This window comes from Piliocolobus tephrosceles, chromosome 6 (genome assembly GCF_002776525.5).
Source record: "Piliocolobus tephrosceles isolate RC106 chromosome 6, ASM277652v3, whole genome shotgun sequence".
Taxonomy (NCBI): Eukaryota; Metazoa; Chordata; class Mammalia; order Primates; family Cercopithecidae; genus Piliocolobus; species Piliocolobus tephrosceles.
In genome coordinates, this window is record NC_045439.1 from 37,632,394 (window position 1) to 37,653,486 (window position 21,093).

The following is a 21,093-nucleotide window of genomic DNA, read 5'->3' on the forward strand; positions in this document are numbered from 1 at the left end:
TTAAATTGTCTGCTTTTGCTTAGGTGGTTATGGTCTTTGTAGGAACCCTTGAATGTCATTTTAAAGTCCATTTTGTGCATTGAAAATAAATGAGATCATTCATGAACTCAGTCCACTGAGTACCTTAACCTCCAATTCACAGGCATGAACACAGGAGTATATTAGTCAGTTTTCACGCTGCTGGTAAAGACATACCCGAGACTGGGTAATTTATAAAGAAAAAGAGGTGTAATGAACTCACAGTTCCACATGGTTGGGGAGGCCTCATAATCATGGCGGAAGGCAAGGAAGAGCAAAGGGACCTTTTACATGGCAGCGGGCAGAGAATGAGAGCCAAGTGAAAGGGGTTTCCCCTTAGAAAACCATCAGATCTCGTGAGACTTATTTGCTACCACGAGAACAGTATGGGGGGAACCACGCCAACGACTCAATGATCTCCCACTGGGTCCCTCACACAACACATGGGAATTATGGGAGCTACAATTCAAGATGAGATTTGGGTGGGGACACAGCCAAAGCATATTGGGGGGTAGTGTGGTTTTCAGTCTTTCTTCTGTGCTGGGAGCTCCGTGAGCCCCCTCAGTTGCCTGCCTAACCTCACAGACACGTGGCTCCTTCACACACAGAGGGCAGCAGTATTGATCCATTAAGTAAATATAGGGAGACCTTATTTTTTATTTATTTTTATTTATTTTTTATTTTTTAGATTAAAAACAAAATCTGTCTAGGAGTCCTGATGCTTTCTTCTCACTCAGCTGTGTGCACCCTCAGGCTGTGGGGTCCCCTGTCTGGAGACCCCTGGATGTGTAGATTTCTCAGATCAATCAAACCTTCCCCCTCAGCCTGATAGAGGTTGCTGACTTATTTTTTATCATTACCATTTCTTTGAATAAAAGGAGTAGGGGGAGATAATTCTTGAAGTTGGAAAAACTGTTGTCTCAGAATTTATATGTATAGCACAACTAGCTCTGAAAAGCTTCCCAGCTTGCTTTTTCTGTTTCTCAAATAACTTCTCAAACTTTGTCAAGGGAATAGACTTGATGGCCAGGGCTCCTCCTTCAGCCCTCTGAAGGAGGGTTGGCATCAAGGGGTCACAGTGGGGCCTCCATCAGCCGGCATCCCTTCCTCCACCGAGTCAGCCCTCTGACCTCGCTGCCCGGTCCCCTTCCCCACAGAGACTTCAGCCAAGGAAGGGCTGCTCCTGTGGTGTCAGAGAAAGACGGCCCCTTACAAAAACGTCAACATCCAGAACTTCCACATAAGGTGAGTGCTGGGGGCTGAGGGGCTCTCGCAGAACCAGGCTGCCTCCCCTGGGAGCTCCCAGACCCCCCTCCCCCCCCCCCCGCCTTGACTGGGTCAGTCTCAGCTTTAGAACCAAGTGGAGACTGTTGGTGGAAGAAGTAGCTTTCCATGGGAAGGGGGTGCCACCATCCCTCTGAATCCCCCTGTCTCTCTCCCTGCAGTGTCTTAGGGCTGCTGCCTGATATAACTTTGGTTGATGCTTTTGCTACTGGGAGCGTCCCCAAGGAAATTGTCCAGGAAGTCCCAGCCCAGGGCTCTGGAACAGCAGACTAGGGCCGTGGGCCTTGGTTGTGGGTAGGGCTGGATATGGCAGGTTTATCTCAACCTGCCAACCCCGCCACAAAGTCTTGACCCCAGTGCCTGGGATTGTGGCAGGAACAAATGTCCCTTCCCGTCCCGTCTTCTAACTCCTGCTCCAGAAAGCTCTGTGTTCATCTCTCTGGAGTCCAGGAGGCCCCTGCTTTGCCCTGGTTAGTGCTTGGCTGCCCGTTTGTTCAGCCTCATTTACCAGCCTACCCCTTCTTCTCTCTCCCCGGGCAGTTGGAAGGATGGCCTCGGCTTCTGTGCCTTGATCCACCGACACCGGCCCGAGCTGATTGACTACGGGAAGCTGCGGAAGGTATGTGTGCCCACCTGACCTGCCACTTTGGGTCTCTGGCAGGTGGGGTGAGAAAAGAGCAGGACTAGGACCCTTTCCGTGACAGTCCATGGTCCAACCTGAGCGGGGTTGGCCTCTTAGAATAGCCAGACCGAGCTCCAACTGAAAGTGAAGAGAAAAACACCTTCCCTGTTAGGGCAACGTCATTAGCCTTGTGCGTGGTGTGTGTTCTTGCACACATACACAGCCCACCAGGAAAAATATCACAGCTGTGGCAGCAGCTTTGTCAGAGGGATGGAATGGTACATAACGTTTCTCCTTTCTGTTTTTCCGGGACTTGTAAAGAGGAGACACATATTCTAAGAGACAGTTCATCCCCGCCTTGTCCTTGACTTCCTGTGCAGTCCTGGGCAGCTTATCCTATCCATGGATTTGGTTTCCTTTATTGCTGAAGTTTGGCTGGGGGATTTTCTTTTGGTTTCACTCCCGCCTTCAGCATGAAGCTGCAGTGATTCTTCATGAGTGGATGTGTGGAGTGGGGACAGATGTGGAAGTGGGAGCTGTGTTTCTAGCCTCATGGTGGTTCTCAGTGTCTGAGCTGGTTGGATGACACTGCCCTGGACCTTGGAGAAACCTGTCCTGGACCCTCTAACCACACTGTCCAGGTTCCCTCCTGGACCCTCTGACCATACTCTCCAAGTTCCCTCTTGGTCCATCTTGGTGCCAAGAGGCCGCAATGGCATGGCCATCCCGGGAAAGGCCCTTCCCAAGCCCCCAGTTGGTGACTTGGGGTTGGAATGTCGCCTATCTGTGCTCAAATCTCTTGGCAAGGGAGGCTTCAAGGAGTGGCTGGACTTGTGTGTCTCTACTTCACCTTGACGCTGGAGAACACAGTGTTCAGTGTAGCTCTTGCCTTGCCTGGGCCTCCAGGAAGGGCGTCTTGCTTCTCAGTGGTCAGAAGAGGTCTAGTGTTGCTGGGGCAGGAGCTGCTGTGCAACTCGTGGTGGTGGCAGGTCCTTTGCTGCGGGCGGGTGGATGGCAAGCTGCCAAAAAGGATCTTGAGGGAGGGAAGGAGCAGATTCCTACTTGCTTCCCTGTACTGCGCCCCGCCTCCGCCAGCCCCCCACACACTGCCCCGTCACCTGAAGCTTGGGGCTGAGGCCTCTGTCCACTGGAAGGGCCCATCTGCTGAAGGAGAGGAGCCACAGCAGGGGCCAGCCCTTCCCCAGCTAACCTCCTGGGGGCAGAGGATCCTTGGCCCACTTCCTCAGCTGCTTTGCAAGGAAGAAAAAAAAGAGAGGAACTTCCTGTCCTGCTGGGAAGCTGTGTGGCCAAATCAAACGTGGCCAAGGGGGAATATCCTAGAGGTGGCAGTTTTCTCTTTTGAAGGCATCATCACCACATCCTATTCAGCTGATGGGCTTTGGTGACAGGTGTGCACGTATCTCTGTCCCTGCTTGAGTATGCTGGGGTGTCAGTGGCCAGTTCATCCACAGCTGTTGGGCATCCCCACATAAAGGGGTCTGTGCTGACCGTGGCTCTGGAGCCCCCTCCCTTACTCTGAAGAATTTGGAAGCATCAGTCATTTGGGAGGTGAAAGTCCAGGGGTTCTTTCTGATACCCAGTTAGCGCCCTCCCACACACTCTCCCTCTCTGTCTTTTTATTTATCTCTGCCAATTTCTCCCTGTTTCGCTGTCTCTGTCTCCCCTTCTGTTTTTTATTTTTATTTATTTATTTTTTGAGACGGAGTTTCACTATTGTCGCCCAGGCTGGAGTGCAATGGCGTGATCTCTACTCACTGCAACCTCTGCCTCCCGGGTTCAGGTGATTCTCCTGCTTCAGCCTCCTGAGTAGCTGGGATTACAGGCGCGCACCACCATGCCCAGCTAATTTTGTATTTTGAATAGAGATGGGGTTTCGCCATGTTGGTCAGGCTGGTCTCGAACTCATGACCTCAGGTGATCCACCCGTCTTGGCCTCCCAAAGTGCTGGGATTATAAGTGTGAGCCACCATGCCCAGCCTTTTTTCTTTTTTTTTTTTTTTTTTTTTTTGAGACATAGTCTCGCTGTGTTGCCCAGGCAAGAGTGCAATGGTGCGATCTCAGCTCACTGCAACCTCTGCCTCCCAGGTTCCAGTGATTCTCCTGCCTCAGCCTCCCGAGTAGCTGGGATTACAGGCACCCACCACCACGCCCGGCTAATTTTTGTATTTTTAGTAGAGACGGGGTTTCACCATGTTGGCCGGCTGGTCTTGAACTCCTGACCTCAGGTGATCTGCCTGCCTCGGGCTCCCAAAGTGTTGAGATTACGGGTGTGAGCCACTGCGCCTGGCCCCCTTCTGTTTTTTAATTGTAATTTTTTTGTAGAGATGAAGTCTCATTGTATTGCCCAGGCTGGTCTTGAACTTCTGGTCTCAGTGTGACCCTCCTGCCTCAGCCTCCCAAGTAGCTGGGATTACAGTCACAGCCATCACACCTGGCTTCCACTCGTTTTTTTTTTTTTGAAATGGAGTCTCGCTCTGTCGCCCAGGTTGAAGTGCAGTGGCGCAATCACTGCAAGCTCCGCCTCACGGGTTTATGCCATTCTCCTGCCTCAGCCTCCCGAGTAGCTGGGACTACAGGCGCCCGCCACCATGCCTGGCTAATTTTTTCTTTTTTTTAGTAGAGACTGGGTTTCACTGTGTTAGCCAGGATGGTCTCGATCTCCTGACATCGTGATCCACCCGCCTCGGCCTCCCAAAGTGCTGGGATTACAGGCGTGAGCCACCGAGCCCGGCCTGCTTCCACTCTTTTTAATTCAATATCATCATCAGTAAAATCCAGTCCAAATCCTAGCACACACCTGGGCCCAGTGAACCAGGAACACCCTTCCGGAGAACAAGGAGGTTGCAAGACCAGCTGGTGCTGAGGAATAGGGAGAGAGGGCTGAGGGGCTCCGACTGGGAAGCTCTTCTTTCCTGCAGCAGCCATGGGTGGGCATGGGGCCCTGGGGTCCCTGGGACTCACGTGGGGTGGGTGTGTGTGTACCTGGACCTGAGCACTGGCAGCTGCTGCTCAAGGCCCTGGATGGAAATGACCTTAACTACTCGGCAGTGTTCACCCTCCTGGCTGCTGTTGGAGACTTTCCCAGAAGGACCCCACCTTCTCTGTTTAGAACAATTTCCTCCTGAAAACATCCTGGATGATGTATTTATCTTTTTATTACCCTATACTTCTCCCTTTAGCAAACAGGGAAACTGAGTCCTGGGCCGACACAACCAGCTTGCTCTAGGTTAGTCTGGGGAACCAAGAATGGAGGAGAAGGGCCCAGCCAGAAACTCTTCCACTAAGGTTTTTTTACCCCCTGCATTAAAAACTTATAAAACAACTTGTGGTAAAATATACGAAACAAAATTTACCACTTTAAACATTTTTAAATATACTTTACTGTTCAGGGGTATTCCATATACTCACATTATTGTACAATTGTTCCTACCATCCATCTCTAGAACTCTTTTCTTGCAAAACAGTCTGTACCCACTAAATGGTAATCCCCCTTTCTTTCCTGCCCCCAGCCTCTGGCTGCTACCATTCTGCTTTCTGTCTGGGAACCTCATAAAAGTGAAGCCATATGGTGTTTGTCCTTTTTTTTTTTTTTTGAGGCGAGGTTTTACTCTGTTGCCCAGGCTGGAGTGCAGTGGCGCGATCTTGGCTCATTGCAACCTCTGCCTCCCAGGTTCAAGCAATTCTGCCTCAGCCTCCCGAGTAGCCGGGACGCACCACCACACCCAGCTAATTTTTCTATTTTTAGCAGGTGTTTTGTATTTAATTGCAGGTGTCATCACGTTGGCCAGGCTTGTCATGAACTCCTGACCTCAAACGATCCACCTGCCTCGGCCTCCCAAAGTACTGGGATTACAGGCATGAGCCAGTGCGCCCAGCCTGTGTCCTTTGTGTCTGGCTTATTTCACTTAGCATAACATTCTCAAAGTTCATCCATGTTGCAGTGTATGTCAGAATTTCCCTCCTTGCTAAGGCTGAATAATATTCCGTTGGGCGTATGCCCACGTTCTGCTTATCTGTTCATCCATCTATGGGGACTGGGGTTGCTTCTACCTCCTGGCTACTGTGAATAATGCTGCTGTGGACAATGGAGGTATAAAAGTCTCTTTGAGAACCTGCTTTCAATTCTTTTGAGTATCTCCCCACGAGTGGAATTGTGGGACCATGTAATCCCATGTTTAATTTTTTGAGGAGCCACCATCCTGTTCTTACAGCAGCTGTACCATTTGACATTCCACCTACGTTTATGTTGCATTCATCGCACAAGGATTACAGCTTCTCAACATCCTTGCCAATCCCTGCTAAGTGTTCTTGAGAAGGTAGCAGAAGCCAGAAGAGTCCAAAGCTGTGGCTATTTAAAGGAGCCTCCAAATTTCATGGAATGTGAGCACCAGAGGGGTCCTGCTCCGAATCTTGACTAGTCTAGAGTTTAGAGCTCCCTACTCCAACTCTTGAGTTATGGGTGGAAAAGCTAAGGTCAGGTTATCCACCCACGAGTCCCACTGGTGGGAGGCAGAGCTGAAACCAGAAGCCAGGATGGATGGTGAATAGGCCAGTGCCCTGTTCCTAGCACACATTTCTTAGGAACTCATTCCTACTCCCGACTCAGGCTGCAGACTACTTCGCCCCATTTCCCTGACAATCTGAAGCTTGAAGGGGGAAAGAGAATGCTTTAAACCTCCAACCAGTGAGCCCCAGTGGTGAGACCAGCCTTCCACATCTGGAACTGTCCCCTGAGGATCGAGCTGGGGCTGGGAGAAAGTTGCTCTGCTCCCCAGTTTGGGTGGCCACCCAATTGGGAGTAGCCAGTGACTTGCTGTGGCTCTCACTTTATCATCCCTTCCTCCTTTTCTCCCTCTAGGATGATCCACTCACAAATCTGAATACAGCTTTTGATGTGGCAGAGAAGTACCTGGATATCCCCAAGATGCTGGATGCCGAAGGTGAAAGTCGCTTTCCTTCTGTGTCTCTTGCCCATCCCCCCCCCTGTCACTCAGTGGCTAAGAAGTCCAGGGCTGGACAGGAGCAGGGCCTGGTCTTCTGGGACTGCATTTGAGGAGCATGGGGATCACAGCCTCTTGGGGATTCTTCCATCATTCCCTGAGCTTTGGAGGGAGAGGTGTTAGCTGATTCTGCAAAGGGCTTAGGGGCTGTTCTTGCATCGATTGCCTGAGGATGGGTCTCGTCTTTGTCTTGGAGTCAGGGTAGCAGGTGCTGGGGTGCGGGGAAGTGTGCCCTTGTTGTCCGACACAGTTTGGGATGGGAAGTTTCTCTTGCTGAGAGGTGCACTGTCCTAACCCTCTGAGCCTTGGGCGGTCTCTGGACGGCTGAGCTTAGCATCTCCTTATGCCCCAGCTATGACTGGGGCTGACTGGGCATGGTGTTTGCTCTCATCTGTAACCCTGGCTTCCTTCTAGCATCTTCTGAGGAGGGTGCTAGAGAACTATGGCTTGGACTTTCTCAGTGGTGGAAGTGTCCAGTTCTGACCTTGCTGGGCAGATCCCAGCCAGAGGAAGTAGCTCCATGTGGGGTAGGGAAGGAAGGAGGGGGCCTAAGTTGAGTGTCGACTTTTATGTTCCTCACCAAGGCCTTGGTGTCCCAAATGCTGCTAACCAGGACACCTGGATGGGGACAGGTTCAGGGTTTGACACTAGAACAGCCTTACCAAAGATTGGGCCTGGGGCTGGAAACCCAGCTCTTCCTGGCCGCTGACCCCGCCATTGCCCCTCTCCCCATGCAGAGCATCTCGGATGGGGTGAGCAGGGGCTGTAGGGGGAAGGGAGGCATCTGGGAGCATAGGGGCCTGTGGGTTCATGAAGCCAGGGCTGGCAGCTCCAGGCTGGGGTCAGGCTGGGTCTTCTTGTCCCATCTCTGTGCTTGCCCCTTGGGAGGAGCCTGACGCACCATGGCCACTTCCCTGTGTGCTCTCCTTGGCCCCACCTGCTCAGTGCTGAGGGGCTAGAAAAGGGTTATGGGGACAGGAAAAGACCGCGGTGGGGTCCAGACTGCTCCCTGCCCTTCTGCCCCACCAGTGGCTTTTTTTGTTTGTTTGTTTGTTTTGAGACGGGGTCTCCCTGTATCACCCAGGCTGGAATGCTGTGGTGTGATCTCAGCTCACTGCAACCTCCGCCTCCCAGGTTCAAGCGATTCTCCTGCCTCAGCCTCCCGAGTAGCTGGGATTACAGGCACACACCAATGGCTAATTTTTATATTTTTAGTAGAGACGGGGTTTCACCAAGTTGGCCAGGCTGGTCTCGAACTTCTGGCCTCAAGTGATCTGCCTGCCTTGGCCTCCCAAAGCCACCAGTAGCTTTTAAAATTTCAAAAATGTCATGAGGAAAATTTTCAAACACATAAAAACCCAGGCAAAAGCAGAAAGAATAGCATGATGACCTTTCCAATTTCCATCATCCAGATAGAATGGCTACTGAGGTCTTGCCACACTTTGTTTTTTTCTTATTTCTTGGTTGGAGTATCTTAAAGCAATTCTGAGATACCACATCATTTTACTACTGCATGCTTCTGAATACATACCTTAAAAGTAGAGTTATTTTCTTAGGCAACGATGAAGTTTTCACATTTAGCAAATTGATAATTCCATTTGATACCCAGTTCATAATGAAATTTCCATAATTACCTATGACATTTCTTTGAGGGTTGGTTTGTTTTAATCAAAATCTGAACAAAGTCCATGCTGGCATTCGGTTGTGTTTCTGACAGCTTTTCCCATGTCTAGGACTTCTCTCCCCACTTTGACCCCTTTTATTCCTGCCATTGAACTTGTTACAGAAATGGGGCCACTGTCCTGTAGCAAGTTCCTTCTCCTGGGTTTGTCTGCCTCTTTGGGGCTTCATTTCACGTGTTCCTCTACTTACATTCCCACAAGCACAAGTTGACGCCAGAGGCTGGTTAGATTCGGGCTCCACATTTTGGCAAGAAGACTTGGTGGTGCTGTGAGCTTCTTTCTGCATCACATTGGGGGTGTGTGGTGTTCTTGGAACCAGCGGGCTTTAACTCCAGATTTTTCTTGACAGACATCGTTGGAACTGCCCGACCGGATGAGAAAGCCATCATGACTTACGTGTCTAGCTTCTACCACGCCTTCTCTGGAGCCCAGAAGGTACCCGGGGCCCCCTGCTCCTTCCATGCCCAGCACACCTCCTGCTGGACCCCAAACTCTGTCCTCCTGCCCGCCTCCACCTCTCCTGGTGACAGGTATCTGGATGGTCTGGTCTCTCAGACAGAGGCAGCCCCTGGTTCTGAAGTGGCGTGTTGTTCTTACCTGGCTCCTCTCCCACCCCACACCTCTCTCTCATCTTCTACTGTTAACAAGAAAATTGGGCAGCACCCCACTTTCTGGGACCCAGATGACTGGCTTAAGCAGGAAGGGCTGTGTGCATGAGGCAGCCCGGGAGGTTCTGGAAGGCTGGAAGGTAAACAGGAGCAGCCCTTCCATGCCCAGGTCTGTTGAAGCCACTGGCTAAACAGAGCAGCTGGAGTTCCCTTAGAAGGGCAATGCTGGGAGGCAACTCCAGTCTTCACTTACCCACTTGGCAAAGGCATCATAAAGCCCCACCTTTGTCCTGCTCATGGGCATGACTTAGCAGATCTGTCCTCAGCCCCTTTGGGCTCTAGTGCCTTCTCCTGTATCCTGCCTGGGACTCCCATGCGGCCATGCTGCACTCTGTGTTCTCAGACATAAGCAGAACCTCTGGGAGGAATGGAGAGGGGGTGGGCAGCTGTGAGCCCCTTCAAGTGTCCTGGCCCAGTTTTGCTCTGGGAGGCCTGAGGTTAAAGTTCAGTTGTGCAGGTTCCACACCACACAGGGGTACCACGACTAAAGGGTACTGTTCATGCCGCGGACATTGAAGATTTGAAGGTTTTCATCACCAGGCTTAGGCAGCACACACCCCCTCCCCCAGACCTCCCTGGTAGGCAGGACCCTAGAGGAAGCACAACGTCACCGTGTCCACAGAACCTTCATGTCTCATGCAGATCTCCCACCCTCCACGTGGCATCTGAGCGACCATCTGAAAATGCATGATGAGGCCGGGCGCGGTGGCTCACGCCTGTAATCCCAGCACTTTGGGAGGCTGAGGCGGGTGGATCACTTGAGGCCAGAAGTTCGAGACGAGCCTGGCCAACATGGTGAAACTCCTTCTCTACTAAAAATACAAAAATTAGCCAGGTGTGGTGGCGTGCGCCTGTAATCCCAGCTTTTCAGGAGGCTGAGGCCGGAGAATCGCTTGAACCTGAGAGGCAGAGGTTGCAGTGAGCCAACATTGTGCCACTGCACTCCAGCCTGGGTGACAGAGTGAGACTCTGTCTCAAAAAACAAAACAAAACAAAGCAAAAAAGCAACCACAAAACAAAAAAATGCATGATGGGAGCCCCCGCCCTCTCCCACCTCTCCTGTGCCGTCCCTGCCTCAGACTCTGCTCACCTCCCACCCACTCCCTCCCCTGCGGTCTCATTTTTTCTCTTTCTGCTCATTCCTTCCTTTTCTGTCTGTCCGTCTGTCTTGTGTCCTCTTTCCGTCCACCATGGCTGTTTGGGTTTATTCTGTGCTGCTACCGCTGCCTACTTTCTCCTCTCAACCTCTTCTCCTTCTCTGTGCAGATGTGTAGGCACGCTAAGGCCGGATGGGAAGGCCGTGTGACCTAATGTTTCATGTCACGGCCACGCCTTCTCGGGTGCGCAGAAGGTGAGCTCTCCCTCGGCCTCCTCCACTCTCCCCTCTTGCCCATCTCTTCCGTCCTCCCTGACACTCCAGCAGCAGGCCCTGGGATGGAAGGAGGGACTAGAGAAGCCCCTCCTTCTCTTGCAGGGGGACAGTACTCTGAACTTTGGCCAGGACACTTGAAGATGCCAGAGAACCCCAGCCTCTGAATGACCTCCTGTGTCTCTGTCCCTATGCCATGGGCATAGCGGATACCACAAGCAAGAAAGAAGCTTGTGGTCTCAGCTTCTTCCCTGCAGCCCGCATCAATAGCCCTTATCCCAGGCAGCACAGCTCTTGGCAGTGCTTGCTATTTCCTTAAACATCCAGGACCTCTTCCCTCTTTCTCTCCCTCCTTCCTGCTTGAGCAAGGCCATCCTCGCAAATTTAGCCAGCAGCCAGAGCAGGGAGAGGTCTTCCTGCCTTCTCCAGGGAGTCCAGACCAGAGCCCTGCCTGATGCTTCTCAACCAGGCTGCCATGGACAGTTGTGCAGGTTGCAGACTACCCACGAGTGCCATGTGTGTGCAGTGGATGACGGAGATTTGAATGTTGATTACTAAAGTGATCCTACAGATGGAGGTGAAAATGTCTTCTAACAAAATCAGTAGGACATTTTCCCAGTAGAAGTGCCCTTGGGGAAGAGGTGAAAAATGATCCAGAGACACCATATGAGCTGGCAGCAGCCCTGTTCCCTGCCTGGTTGGGCGTCCAAGACCCTCCTGAACTTCCTTCCAGGGCTCACTGGTGTGGACCAGAGACAGGAGAGCAGCTCCATCTGGAGGCTCCTTCTCATAGGTGTCCCCCCAGCCTGCCCAGCCCCTCTCGGCCTCTCCTCTGGCCTGCCTTCTGCTTCCTCTTTGTCCTTCTCACCTCTCCTACTGCTGTTCCTGTGCCCCCTCCCTTTGCCTCTCGTGGCCAGGGTGTGAGCAGCTTCTCTCCCTTGCCTTGATTGGCCTCCTGGTCCGATAGCCGCAGGTGTGCACCTGCCCGTGTCCATGGTCAGGCTGAGCTCTCTGCTATGGTCTTTTCCCCTCCTCCCAAAGCTCCTTCCCCCTCTTCCAGTCTCTCCCCTTCTCCTTCAGGGGTCTGTCCCGGGCTTCATGCCCATCGATGCTGGCCTTCCCTGTCTCTGAAGCCTTCACTGTGTCCTGGCTGGTGACAAAACTTGGAAGGGAGTGTGAGATGCGTGCGGGTGGAGGGGGTATGAAGTGGGTGTGTGTGGTGTGTAGGGGTATGGGGGGTTGTGGGGGTGGGGTATGTGTGTGGTGTGAGGTACGGTGTGTGGTGTGTGTGTGGAGTGAAGGGGAGTGCTGTGGCTGTGGCGTGTGTGAGGGGTGTGTGGTGTGGAGGGGTGTGGTGTGCTGTGGGTGTGAGGTGTAGGGTGTGTGGTGTGGAGGGGTGTGGTGTGCTGTGGGTGTGAGGTGTGGGTGTGGTGTGGGTGTGATGTGTGTGTGTGGTGTGAGGTGTGGCGTGTGTGGTGTGTGTGTGGAGTGAAGGGGAGTGCTGTGGGTGTGGCGTGTGTGAGGGTGTGTGGTGTGGGTGGTGTGTGGGTAACAGCTTGCTCTTGCTCCCAAATCTCATGCCACCTCCCCATGCCCCCCTCCCTTTCACTCATCCCTGTTGCAACCATTTCACGCTGCTTTTATCCACACCTGAGGGCAAGGTCACAGCTGGGTTGGTGGTGGTGGTGGTTGTCCTCTCATGTCCTGGTCAGGGCTCTGACCCAGAGTTGCCCCCACCACGTCTAAGGCGACTGCTTCGATCTGAGCAGGCAGGGGAGGGGAACCCCACCTCGCCGTGTGTGGTGGGGCTGATGGAGAGGAAGGACTCTCCCTGACTCACACACTCCTGTCTTGTCTGTCTTCGGACTGGCACCAATGGGGAAAATCTTCCAAAACCCCTGCCCAGTGCCCTCCATCCTCTCCACTGTCTTTCTGTCACCCAAACTTGTACAGTGGAATGAAAAGGCAACAGCGCCTAATGTGTGTGTGCACGTGTGGTGCACGGCTTGTGTGCCTGTACAGGCCCGTGCTGTATAAGTCTGTGTACTGATTTGCCTCATTAGATGAGGACCAACTGCTGTTTGACAGGTGGGTTTTGGTTCTGATTCTTTCTCTGCTTCCCTCTCCCCTCCTCTTCCTTTACAGGGACTTAGAATGGGTGGAGAGCATTAAGATTTTGTTGATGTAACTCGTGTTTTAGAGTTCGTGGTCTGCTGTTTCTGAGAAAGAACACTTGAAGGCATGGACTCAATCTGAGAGAAATTCATGAGCCATCTGGGAAAACCCTAAAAAAAAAGAGCCGGCAGTGGCTGCGGTCTGACCTGTGCCTTGCTCTGCCCCAGATCTGAGCAGGGCAGGTGCAGTCACAGGACTGCCGGCCACCAAGGTGGTCTTGAGTAGCAGAAACGTGAACATGAGGGTCTGTAGGGGGAAGGCTTAGCAAGGCCTTGGGAAGGGGAAGACAGTGTTGTGGAGGGAGGTGACCACAGCTTGTGCAAGAAGCTTTGGGGTGTGCAGGCGGAGCCTGCGGCAGGAGAGGAAGCTGGCAAAGTGTGGGCTGCCTGGGGAAAGGGGCCAATTCCCCTCTGCCTGGTCACCCACCCTGGCCCACTCACCACAAGGAAGCTCGGATGCCTGCTCTGAGATCCCTGCTGATCTGGAGCTCTGTTAGCAGGAACCCTGGGCTTGGTGGCTGACTCAGGACAGAGGGAAAGACTGGGCAGTGGACAGCTGTGGGAAGAAGAAAAAAGCAGATTTGGGAATGTTTTGGCTAAAGATGACATAGATGAGATCCTCGTAGCATTCATGTGAATCTGTGGGTTGTGGGTGGTGGAGCCACAGCACATCATCTGGCCATGTTTGGGTGTTTTGATGTCACCTTGGAGACAGTTCCTCTCCAGACTGTGCCTGTATCAGGCAATCGGATGCTGACTATTAGGGTAGCAGTTTGGCTTGGGATAGCTAAGTACTCGAGGATAGTAATAGTTCATATCTTTTAAAAAATAACTCTTGAATATACAACAAAATTCATTGTATGTTAAGTTGTATAATAGCGCAGCCTAAAGTAGGCCAAAAAAAACATGAAAATTCGGGTTGGGCGCATTGGCTCACACCTGTAATCCCAGCACTTTGGGAGTTGAGGCTGGTGGATCACCTGAGGTCAGGAATTTGAGACCAGCTTGGCCAACATGGCGAAACCCCATCTCTACTGAAAATACAGAAATTAACCAGATCTGGTGGCACGCACCTGTACTCCCAGCTACTCAGGAGGCTGAGGCAGGAGAATGGCTTGAACCCTGGAGGCGGAGGTTGCAGTGAGCTGAGATTGTGCCATCGCGCTCCAGCCTGGGTGACAGAGCAAGACTCTGTCTCAAAAAACAAACAAAATAAAACAAACCAAAATGACCATGAAAATACCAACTAAGGGAAAGGAAACACAGATTTCTAGTAGTCTTCTCCTTTGGCACTTGGAAGCAACATTTTGCTCATTTCCAGAGAATATTTTCTGAACCCATCAATTATCTGTTGCATCTGTTACATTATCTCATGTCAGGGCGCCTGGTTCTTCTTGCTGGGGTCCAGAGAGGCCCATCTCCTCTTCAGGAATAGCCTGAAGCCAGGGCTCTCCCGGGGTTCTCTTCTGAAGTTGCTTCTGAAGCTGCTTCAGTTCCTGAGGTTCTCAGGGAAGGAATCTTTCCTCCCCTAGAACAAATCTCTCCTTTGAACTTCTGGACTAAAGCGTCTTTGAGATTCTTTATGTACTTGGTGGTTCTGGGTGCCTCTCTCCTAGATCCCTCAGAGTTCATGGGGTTCTTGTAGCTATGAGAGGAAAACGCTAGAAAACCAGGAATTTGAGGTGATGGAGAAGGCCTGTCATCCCTAACACGCTTTTCTTCTGCTCCCGGGATCATGTCCCATGGGCCTGACTAAGCTTGGCCTTCCCAGCTGACCTCAACTTACTTCTCAGACTGAGGCTGGTGGGTGATGAAGCTGCTTTCATCAAGGGACCACTATGGAAGCAGGTCCAACTCATCACCCAGTGGGCTTCTCTGGGGTGCAGCCTGCCTGTTGGGGGAGTCAGGCTGCGAGAGAAAGGGAAAGGATGAGGTTCTGAGGATTCTGCCGTGGTTTTTTTTTTTTAGAAAAATCAAATCTGGACTTCAGGAACCTACTTTCTAGAGGTACTGTAGGAGCTGGGCTGTCCCTCAAGGGAGCCCCGCTGGAGTCTGCAGGCTGGCCTGCCATACAGAAAGGGCTCTCATGTCTCCCGTGGTACTTGTGTGTTATTTCTGAAGGCTGATTCACTGGTTATAATGGATGGTATTCTCAGTCAGTCTCCTTCTGGAGAGGCCAGCCTGGGAGCAGGTGGCTGAGACTCAGGCTTGGGAATGCGGTCGGATCTTTGTGGAAAGTCCCCAGGAGGCCCACCCGGAATCTCCCCCAGACTTCATCCAGAAGGGAGCCCTTCTGACCCTGACCCTGACCCTGGAGTAGTCAGCAGGCTCTTAGGGATGGGCGAGGCTCTTGCAGTCCCACAGGACACATGTAAAATCCCATGAATGCAGACCTCAGTCCATCAGTTTGATAAACTGGTATACATCAGAGTTTATGACCCTTGAGCCGATGGATCAGGAGAGTAACAAAGTGAAGGTGGCTTTATCCAAGAAAATCACAGCCACAATTGCTTCATGCCAGTGATGAGTAGCTGCCAAGGAGTTTCAGCTGTTTGAGTGGCACATCTCTGGCATAGTCTGCAGGGGTGGCACATCCTCACAGAAACATCAGCCTGGAGGAGGACACACGGGTCTCTCCACAGCCCCCTGCCCCAGCCTTCAAGGGAAGTAGTCTGGGGCTTCCAGCAAGTTGCTCTCCAGCCAGCCCCATGAGGCCGCTGGCCTGGTTCCCGTGGCCCCGCTTGCTTTCTGGGGCTCCACGTCTCCTGGGCAGGCTTCAGGAAAAGCATTTCCCTCCTCGTTGCTTCTTGGGATTCCCCATGGGTGCTTGTTGGTTCTCGAGAGAAATGGCGATCAGTCAGGAGTTGTGGGTGAGAAGCAGCCATGGCATCTCCAGGACAGGGTTGAGTTGGGGGCAGGGGGCGAGGGCCTAAGGATGTGACTCCCTGTCTCAGTTTCTTGAGGCCCAGGACTCAAAGTCCCCACCTCAGGGGACTCTTAGACCACCCTCTGGCCACTCCCACCTTCTCCTTATTGCTTCTCCCAACCCACTCTGACACCTTGCTCTGACAGTCATCCACAAAGCACATGATTTGGTGGGCGGGTGTCTTATTCGAGAAGTTCTTCAAGGAAAAAACATTTCCATCTTCCATCTTAGTCATTCCTTCCAATTCTAAGCACGTTCGTTCTCAGGAAGCTCTTCCTTATGACCAGCCTCAGTTCATCTTGCTACAGTTGAAACCTCTTTTGTCGTGTTCATCAACCAGTTGTGAGGTCCTGTCTTTCAACTCGTTAATCCAGGGATCATTTTTCATCTGCAGGACACCCTTCTCCAGGGTCCCAGGAGATACTAGCTTCTCCCACCCCCAGGCTGTCTTCCTTTCTACCTCTGGCCCCCAAAAGGCTTTGAGTTCACTTCTCCCTTGGCGTAAGGTTGGAATGTATGCAAGAATACAGCTGGATTTTAAAATCACCTGTTTGAAGTGGACTCAGGAATGCTGGGTCCCTGCTGGTGTTAGGGGTACAGTAGCCCCCACAGCTGCAGAAGGCGCTCTCCCATTAAGGTTTCTTGGTCTTTGCCTGGGTTGCCATTCGGTCCCTTTCCCTTCCCTTCCCTTTGCTGTTGAGGCCTGTCTTGGGTCCCTGCTGGCCCGGCACACAGCGCATGATGTGTGCTTAGCTGTCCCGGAGGGGCCTGCGCTGGGCTTGCTGGGCGTTGTGTCCATACTTGGTTGATCTGGAAGTCTGGACTTGGGTGCCGTAGAGGGGTCCCTCAGTTTTCTCTAAAGTGCTTCAGGCTTTGGGCCAAGAGCCTTGGGATTTTCTGCAGGGATCCCGAGAGGTCCCATGATTTCTCAGTCAGCACTTTATCCCAGGACTCCCAGATTTGAATTCCCACATCTCCAAGATCCTGGAAAATCCAGCCAGAGGTCCTAAGCCTTGGAATTCCAGTGCCTCCACTTGGAATTCCAGGATGGGTATGAATTTTCTCACCTCTCCACCTGACCTGAGCATTTTGATTATATCAGTCATTGGATTAGTTTCTTCCCAACCTGCAGGTTGGGCCTTAAACTCAGGCTGTTCTCCAGGGGCCCAGTTCAGCCACCAAGACCTCTGTCCAGGCTCACCTGACCCATGGGACCTGGCCATGGGCTGGCAAGGAGGATGGTAAGGAGAGAGGAGGAATGTGGCCTCACAGCCTTCTTAACTCCCTTCCAGTCACAGGGAGCTGCAGGGATGGGAGGGGCTTTGTCAGCACAGGTGTGTACCAGGTGCCCCTGCTGCTGGGGCTGGCTGGTCGTGACTCTCTCTGTCTTGTTGCCAGGCGGAGACAGCAGCCAATCGCATCTGCAAGGTGTTGGCCGTCAACCAGGAGAACGAGCAGCTTATGGAAGACTACGAGAAGCTGGCCAGTGATGTGGGTACCCCCTGGGTTCACCTGGCCTGTCTTTAGCAAGAGTCAGTCCCCTAGAACGTGTACCTCCAAATCTTTCCTTGGAGTGTAGTCCCAGGCTGGTATAGTCTCTGATCCCAATACAGCTAGTCCAGGGCAGCCTGAGCTCTGTTGTGGCTCTCCCAGAAAGTAGTGAGGTGGGGGCAGAGGCCAGTCCCTGAGTCATCATGAGCCTAGGATATCCCTTTGCCTCTCAGGGTCTGGTTTTTTTCACTTGTCAAGTGAGAGTTGAGCCAGGGGATGTCAGAGCCCTTTCCAGCCTGGTGTACTCTTAGTCTGTGAGTTTTTCTTCAATGAGAAAAGGAGCGCATCTTGTTCTAAGAGGGTGAGGGTAGGGCTTTTGGTAAATTAGTGCTGGCTCAGGCTAGCATAGCAGCTACCAAACGTAGTGGCTGTCCCCTACTTTTCAGGGGACAGGATTACGCAGTGCTGGGTTTCCTGTTCTGCCATTGGCTACATTTGGGTTAAGCCTCCTCCTCTTGAAAGAATTCAGCCCTTTGAGCTTCTCAGTCCAGGCTCTTGGGGGATCTGCTGCCCAGCATAGTAAGAACCCAGGTTCTGGAACCCAAGTACCTGGGTTTAAATTTCTGCCATTCCAGCCAGGTCACCTTGGCAAGTTCCAGGACCTGGTAGGGCCTTGGTTGCCTCCTCTGTAACATGCAGATGATCACAGCCCTTAGCTTCGTAGTGTTTCTGTGATGATTCAGATGAGTCCATGTGTGTGATGTGCCTGGCCCCCTGCAGGTGTTCAGTGTATTCCTATTGTCATGTGCACCCCTCCACCTTCTCCACCACCATCACCTTGGCTCAAGGAAAACAGTCCAGGCTGTGCCTGCTTATGCTCCAGGCCAGCTCTCTGCCCAGAAGCCAGTCTCCTCCCTTTTAAGTCAGAGACCCACATTCTAGATTCCTAGGAAGTCAGATGGCAAGAACTTCTGGAAACAGCTATTAACCCCCTCCATGGTAAAGATGAGGAAACTGAGACCAAGTCAGTTAGAACCTGGTGCTAAAACCCAGGTTTCCTTCCTGCCTTTTAGTTGCACTATTTTCACACCAGGTCTATGGGTCTTCCCTGAGCAAAGCAGGGAGGTTGAGTGATGTGACTGTGAGTCGATGTACTCTAGTAGCCAGGCTTCACGAAGCCTGTGGTTCTCAAAGGGAACACCCTGGAAGCTGGCTTCATGGCCTGGGAATGTTGGTAATTGGGAAGGAGTGTGCTATCAGGAGAGACCCCTTCCCCTTGCCGGAAGGACTGGGAGGAGAGGGAGGCTGGCTCTAGCACACTCCCTCCCCACGTCCTCACCTCCTGCCCCCACCGCCTTCCCGCCCTAGCTGTTGGAATGGATCCGCCGCACCATCCCGTGGCTGGAGAACCGGGTGCCCGAGAACACCATGCATGCCATGCAGCAGAAGCTGGAGGACTTCCGGGACTACCGGCGCCTGCACAAGCCTCCCAAGGTGCAGGAGAAGTGCCAGCTGGAGATCAACTTCAACACGCTGCAGACCAAGCTGCGGCTCAGCAACCGGCCCGCCTTCATGCCATCCGAGGGCAGGATGGTCTCGGTGAGCACTGGGGGTGACCCTGGGCCCCTAAACTGGACTGCCTCCACCTCTGAGCTGCTCCTAGTCGTGGTCAAAGTCAGCTTTATGGGGGTGGGAATGGGTGTGTTTGCTTCCAGTTACCACCCAGGCACAAGCCCAAACTCGGCCATGTGGGGCAGCCCCCTCTGCCCAGACCATTCTGGGTCAGGCTTGCCCTTCCAGACCCCTGAGCATCTACTCCAGACCTCCCTCTCACAAAAAACCATCCCTGTGAACACAATGCTTTTTGACACCCTGAACAAAACAGGGCATAATTGAATCGCAGTCAAGTTGATTTCTACTTCCATGGAATCTTAAGTAGTTAAAAAATATTATTACTTAAGTAATAGTTTCATGGGGTTTTTTGAGTGGTATATTTCAAAGATACAAATAAGCAAAATACAGAACATAGAAATTACTGAAGATCTTACTACCTAGTATCAACTTTAAAAAAATGATTTTAATCTTTTTGGTTTTTTCATGTAAATATATGAGGGAATCCTAAAGCATATGTATTTGAAATTAAACATTTTTCCCCATTTTTGTACTCAAGTGTCCACTGACAGATAACTAAAGCATGTTTTATATAATAAGCTGCTTTTAAAAAAAACCAAAAAACTCCAATCTTATATTATATTCTGACCAGCTTTCCATGTCATAAAATACTCTTCTTTTAGGTTATTTTTGTTATTCATCCCCCTTGACATTGTCCCCACAACTTAGGGAAAAATTGTATAAGCCAGAGAAACACCCAGAAGAAAATGTAAGAAATTTGCCATGATGGAGCTTTTTGTCCCTAAGTGAAAAGTAACAGGAGCGTCCCAGGCACATGACAGGTGTAGAAAGGGAGGGTGAAAGGCAGGCAGCATTGTGGGGAGAGCAACCCAGGGGGTGGTGGAGGGAGAATACATTGCAAGTGTGTCTGCAGTTTGGAAAGTTGCCGTCATTTCGGGGCTCCGAGGCTGAATCAGTAGTTTTTAGGTGGCCAGAGCCAGTGCTAGCCTAAGGATGCTCTATGAGAATTAGACAGAGTACCCTTTCTGGGGGACAGATGTAGCTTGGCCTGGGGACATGTGATGGGGAGGGTGGCTTGCAGGGTGTAACCCCAGCGACTGCCCAGCTGGGTACCCTTGCACAAACTGGAGGCATGGCCTGTCTGAAGGGGCGTGTGGGTTTGCACTCGGCATCTGTCCTCCCAGAATTCTGGCCGGCTCACCCAGGCCGGGGTCTCTGTAGGCCCCAGGCTACTGCCCAGAGGCCTGAGTCCATGAATGGATCCAGGACCGTGGGGAGGCTGGGCAGCTCCAGTGCCTGCTTGCCTCATTCATTGTTGGTCTGTTTCCCTGGGGGGGCCCTTTGCCTTAGCACATGTGTGGCCCCTGTGATTGGATAGAGTCCTGTGGCAAACCAGTCCTAGTCAGGGAGAGCCTGGGGCTGTTTCCCCATAGGACTCTATTCTCAAAGTCCCATAGCTGGGTGACCAATGTAGACGCAGGTCCCATGCCTTCCCCAGGAGGCCTGGCTCCTGGGAGCCCAGAAAATACCAGTGGGAGATGGGAGGTAAGGTGGGGCAGCCTGGTTGGGGTGGATATGGGGCAGAGATAGGGAAGAGGCTCTTCCTGGAAGGCATGGGGCACCTTCAGGGGTCTAGGGGGCCAAGGGACCTTAAGCCTAGGCCCAAGGCAGATCCTGACCCTGTACCTCCCATCCCCACAGGACATCAACAATGCCTGGGGCTGCCTGGAGCAGGTGGAGAAGGGCTATGAGGAGTGGTTGCTGAATGAGATCCGGAGGCTGGAGCGGCTGGACCACCTGGCAGAGAAGTTCCGGCAGAAGGCCTCCATCCACGAGGCCTGGACTGACGGTGAGGCCGACCCAGCCTCCTGCTTCCCCAGGGCTTCACTTTCCTACTCTCCAGCCCAGCCGGCAGCCACTACGCTATTCTTTGCTTTTCGTTTGTTTCATTTGGTCTCTTACTAGTTCCATGGCATTAGGCAAGTTCATTAGCCTTCTGGTTGCCTCAGCTTCCTCATCTGTAAAGTGGGGATAATAATAGTACCAACCTCACAGGCTTATAAGAATTGAATCAGTTAATACATAACGAAGTTCTGAGGGGAGTTCCTGCATAGTGCAGTGCTGTGTGAATGTTCACCTTGCAGTCAAATGCTCTAGCACCTGAGTGTTCACTTTGGTTTTTTGTTTTTTGGGGGGGTTTTTTGAG

At 52.1% G+C, this 21,093-nt stretch overlaps 1 protein-coding gene across 1 annotated transcript in view; it reads left to right on the top strand.

Moving 5' to 3' along the window:
* Positions 1-21,093, top strand: part of ACTN1 (actinin alpha 1) — a 105,503-nt gene that overhangs the window by 69,643 nt on the left and 14,767 nt on the right. Inside the window, exons 5-11 of the mRNA XM_023182613.1 lie at positions 1,176-1,263; positions 1,843-1,921; positions 6,804-6,885; positions 8,977-9,062; positions 17,163-17,255; positions 18,624-18,854; positions 20,589-20,736. Coding sequence (XP_023038381.1) covers positions 1,176-1,263; positions 1,843-1,921; positions 6,804-6,885; positions 8,977-9,062; positions 17,163-17,255; positions 18,624-18,854; positions 20,589-20,736 — 807 coding nt within the window. The remainder of the gene's footprint in view (positions 1-1,175; positions 1,264-1,842; positions 1,922-6,803; positions 6,886-8,976; positions 9,063-17,162; positions 17,256-18,623; positions 18,855-20,588; positions 20,737-21,093) is intronic.